This window comes from Polistes fuscatus, unplaced genomic scaffold (assembly GCF_010416935.1).
Source record: "Polistes fuscatus isolate 324 unplaced genomic scaffold, CU_Pfus_HIC Scaffold29, whole genome shotgun sequence".
Lineage (NCBI taxonomy): Eukaryota > Metazoa > Arthropoda > Insecta > Hymenoptera > Vespidae > Polistes > Polistes fuscatus.
Genome location: NW_025113106.1, coordinates 55092 through 59576, shown reverse-complemented (window position 1 = coordinate 59576; position 4485 = coordinate 55092). Strand labels below are relative to the sequence as shown.

Genomic DNA, 4485 nt, shown 5'->3' with positions numbered 1-4485 from the left:
GAACATTTTTTTTTTTGGAGAAAACCACGTTTCCTTTACCATGAAAAACCTGAGCGATTCCAGATATATATACATGAACATTTTTATTTCGAAACAAACAAATGCGCACAACCATACAGATAGTACTACAAATTACGTGGAAAACGCACTATAAAGATTTACATTTAGCAGTTTCATTTTGTTCGGAAATATTATTATAGGCAGGTTTATAAACTAATTATTATTTAGGATCAAAGAATTGAAAAAAATTATTCCTTGTTGTGTCTTAATAAATGAAAGTTGTTTAGTTCTAACAATCTACTGTTATTTAAATAATTCAACGAAATATACTTTGTCAATATAATTGCTACATTTTTAAACTGTCACTATTGATTTTTTTTACTTTTTAAACAATAGCTTCACGATATTGAAACTTTTACGAAAATAACTAACAAATTTTAGAAATGTAATAATTATTTAATTACATACTATATTAGATACAATTATTTTATAGTATATCGAAAATTTCAGTATTACTTATTTGCCAACCAAATATTTTTTTATTGTTAGTGATAAAATATCACGATAATTATTTCATATATTTTCTACCACAAAAATAAAATTTTAGTTCGTATCATCGAGCGACTTTTAACCCCTAACGTTCGAGAGGAGTGGGATCGGCAACTTAATTCAGATAAATACCCAACCCTCGAGGAAATGGACGATATATAGTGCGTTTACCTTTCCGCGAAGAGGGACACGATTATAGCGAGTCACGCCATATAGCTTTGCGTCGCTTCCACAGTCTTTGGCGAAAATTAAACACGAACCCCGAACTTCGGAACGAATACGAGCGCATAATGCGAGAATACATAACATTAGGACATATGTCACTAATAGGAGACGACCCGATCGGAGGCTGCTATCTCCCCCACCACGCCGTCATCAAATCAACCAGCACGACGACAAAGGTACGAGTCGTATTCGACGCTTCCGCGAAAAATAGCCAGGGAATCTCCCTCAATAGTACATTGCTAGTCGGACCCACGATACAGGACACATTAGTCGAACATTTATTACGATTTCGCACGTATCGATATGTGTTGACCGCGGATATAGAGAGAATGTATCGTCAGGTGTGGGTACATCCGGACGATCGGCAATATCAGCGTATATTTTGGGTTCACAACGACCAGATTAGGACATTCGAGCTCAACACGGTCACATTCGGTGTAGCATCAGCTCCTTTTCTCGCCATCCGGACTATAAAACAACTCGCGAAAGACGAAGGCGCTAAATACCCAATCGGAGCCGAAATTCTAAATAGAGATTTGTACGTTGACGATCTTATCACGGGAACTAACGATATTGAGACGTTAAGGAAGATACGCGATCAGACTATCGAGATATTAAAACGAGGCGGTTTTCACATGCGCCAATGGGCTTCCAACTACCGAACAATCCTCGAAGGGTTAGAGATGAAAAACGTCGATGTCGAATTCTTCTCCGGAGAAACCCCGGTTCTAAAAACCCTTGGAATTTCATGGAACGCCCATCATGACCATTTAATTTATTCAGTCGCGCCTATAGATCTTCGCGAAAGAACGACGAAACGACGGATTCTGTCGGAGATCGCAAAAATCTATGATCCACTCGGATTATTAGGACCCATCGTGTTAACAGCCAAAATCTTGATACAAGATTGCTGGAAAACCAAGGTCGATTGGGACGAATCGGTACCCAACGTATTACATTCCTCCTGGACAAAGTTCGCGGAACAATTAACACTAGTTGATAACTTAACGATCGAAAGGCGGCTGACTGCCGATAATTATAGCGAATTACAGATTCACGGATTTTGCGATGCGAGTCAAGTAGGATACGGTGGTAGTTTATACGTGAGATCGCGAGATCGAGTCGGTAATATACACGTACGATTGTTATGCGCTAAGGAGCCTCGTGGCTCCGCTCAAGGACACGACCATACCGCGATTAGAATTATGTGGAGCGTTGACACTTGCTCGATTATATAGAGAAGTTCGGACATCGTGCGGATTGAAACCGAATAAGATAATTTTCTGGTCCGATTCTATGATTGTATTGGGGTGGCTAAAGAGATCATCTAATACATTGAAACTATACGCGGCGAATCGCGTACGCGAAATCCAAGACATTTGTGTAGGAATCACGTGGCGGCACGTACGAACGGAAAACAATCCCGCGGACGCATTATCTCGCGGTCAACTTCCTCGCGAATTTATAAAAAATGATTCGTGGTTTCACGGTCCTTCATGGCTCAGACGACCGGAGTCCGAATGGCCAACTCAGGTTGAAATAAAGATAGATGAATTGCCTGAAATTAAAAAACTCTCGGTATTCATGACGCGTATCGAACCGGGAAGCATATTTCAACGATTTTCCAGTTACACGCGACTATTAAAAACTATAGCACGATGCAGAAGATGGATCAAAACAAACTTATACCGGGGAGAAATCTCGACCGCGGAAATAATCGACACAGAACTACAGATATTAAGACTCGTCCAAGACGAACAATTTCGAGACGAAAAGAAAAAATTGATCGATACAGGGGAAATTAAGACTACGAGACTCGCCGCGCTAAATCCAATCATTGACGAAACGGGTTTGATTCGTGTAGGAGGTAGACTGAGAAACGCGAATTTACCGTTCCAGGAGAAATGTCCAATACTATTACCATCTCGAAACCATGTGACCGATCTTCTCATTCGAAAGTTCCATGAACAGAATTTCCACGCCGGCATACAAACTACCCTCTATGCTGTGCGACAACGATTTTGGACTCTAGATGGCAAGAATCAAGTGCGAAAAATCATACGTAATTGCGTACGCTGCATTCGATTCCGCGCGTCAGGTATTCAGTATAAAATGGGCGATCTACCGAAAGCTCGCGTCCAAGAAAACATCGCGTTCTCACATATTGGAGTAGATTTCTTCGGTCCCCTCTACGCGAAAGAGAAGAAATATCGTAATCAAGGTCGCGTTAAGATATACGGGTGCATCTTTGTCTGCATGTGCATAAAGGCCGTGCATATCGAATTAGTTAGTGATTTGTCAACAGACGCATTTCTCGCTGCCTTCCGGCGTTTTACGGGACGAAGAGCCATTCCGGCCCACGTGTATTCGGATAACGGTACTAACTTTGTTGGGGCGAACAATCAATTAAAGGATTTATATGCCTTAATCAATTCCGACGAATATAAGACGAAGATCCACAATTTCGCGACCGACCAAAGAATATCGTGTCATTTCAACCCCCCACTCTCACCCCACTTCGGAGGTCTATGGGAAGCTGCCGTCAAATCGTTCAAACATCATTTCAAACGAGTTGTAGGAGAAACTTTATTCACGTACGAAGAGTTGAATACCTTCGCTGTAGAGATTGAAGCCATCTTGAACTCGCGACCGTTGTGTCCCATCTCATCAGATCCAAACGATACGACAGCACTAACACCTGCTCATTTTTTAGTTGGAAAACCACTTAATATGTTACCGGAGGAAAATTATGAGAATGTTCCATCCAATCGGCTATCCTCATGGAAACACATCACGAAGGTGCGGCAGGATTTCTGGCGACATTTGGCACATTTGTGCGATGGCACATTGAATATTTGCGCGAGCTGCAGAAACGTCAGAAATGGACAAATTCACAGTATAAGCTCGAGGAGGGTATGATTGTCATTCTCATCGACAAGAATCAACCCTGCATGAGATCGCAACTGGGACGGATCACCGACGTGCACCCTGGAGAGGACGAGGTAGTTCGGGTCGTAACCGTGAAAACGATACACGGAACCATCAAACGTAATGCCACCACTGTATGCCCTTTATTAAACAATAGTTAAATTACTTCGTAGGTAAACGTCAGACGTAATGTTCACGCATGATTTAAAGACACGATATTTGTATAAATGTGTAAGACGCAAAGTCGACTGGCCAGCGACGTTTTGATTGTATCAAGCGATTCTACGACTAAACACTGTAACTTAAAATGGGTTAACCCGCCATAATCACATCGGGCGAGAATATTGTTGATCGGTACCCTCTCAACGGGGGGAGTATGTACGATCGGAATCGATCGTGAGCGAGAAAGTAGCATTTTGTAAAACGCGCCCTTAGTCCGACATTAGCGATCGTATCCCCACCACTCGGCGCCGAGCGTGTGCGCGCCCTGCTGGGCCCATTATCGAGGACATTCGTTCTAGTCTTTCGCCAGACGCTTAAGAGAATACTTCATTTTTCCAACAAACATTAGTAGACGATTCAACATCCCAGGGGTAGTGCGATCACATCCCAGGGTCGACGATAGAAAGGTGACGGACCGCAGAGGAGGTAATTAACGATAAAGGTGACGGACCGCAGAGGCGGTAATTAACGATAAAGGTGACGGACCGCAGAGGCGGTAATTAACGATAAAGAAAGGGAGAGGCGATACGAAACGGTAAGAAAGTTCTTTATTGGTACCAA

The 4485-nt window shown here is 42.4% G+C and overlaps 1 protein-coding gene across 1 annotated transcript; it reads left to right on the top strand.

The window, feature by feature from the left end:
• Positions 1-2070: 2070 nt before the first annotated feature.
• LOC122519044 lies at positions 2071-3693 on the top strand. The gene has a single exon (XM_043638206.1). The coding sequence runs from the start codon at positions 2071-2073 to the stop codon at positions 3691-3693; it is 1623 nt and encodes a 540-aa protein (XP_043494141.1).
• The last annotated feature ends 792 nt before the right edge of the window (positions 3694-4485 follow it).

Coding starts and splice junctions, on each gene's coding strand:
- LOC122519044 (XM_043638206.1), top strand. CDS start 2,071: ATGATTGTATTGGGGTGGCTAAAGAGATCATCTAATACATTGAAACTA.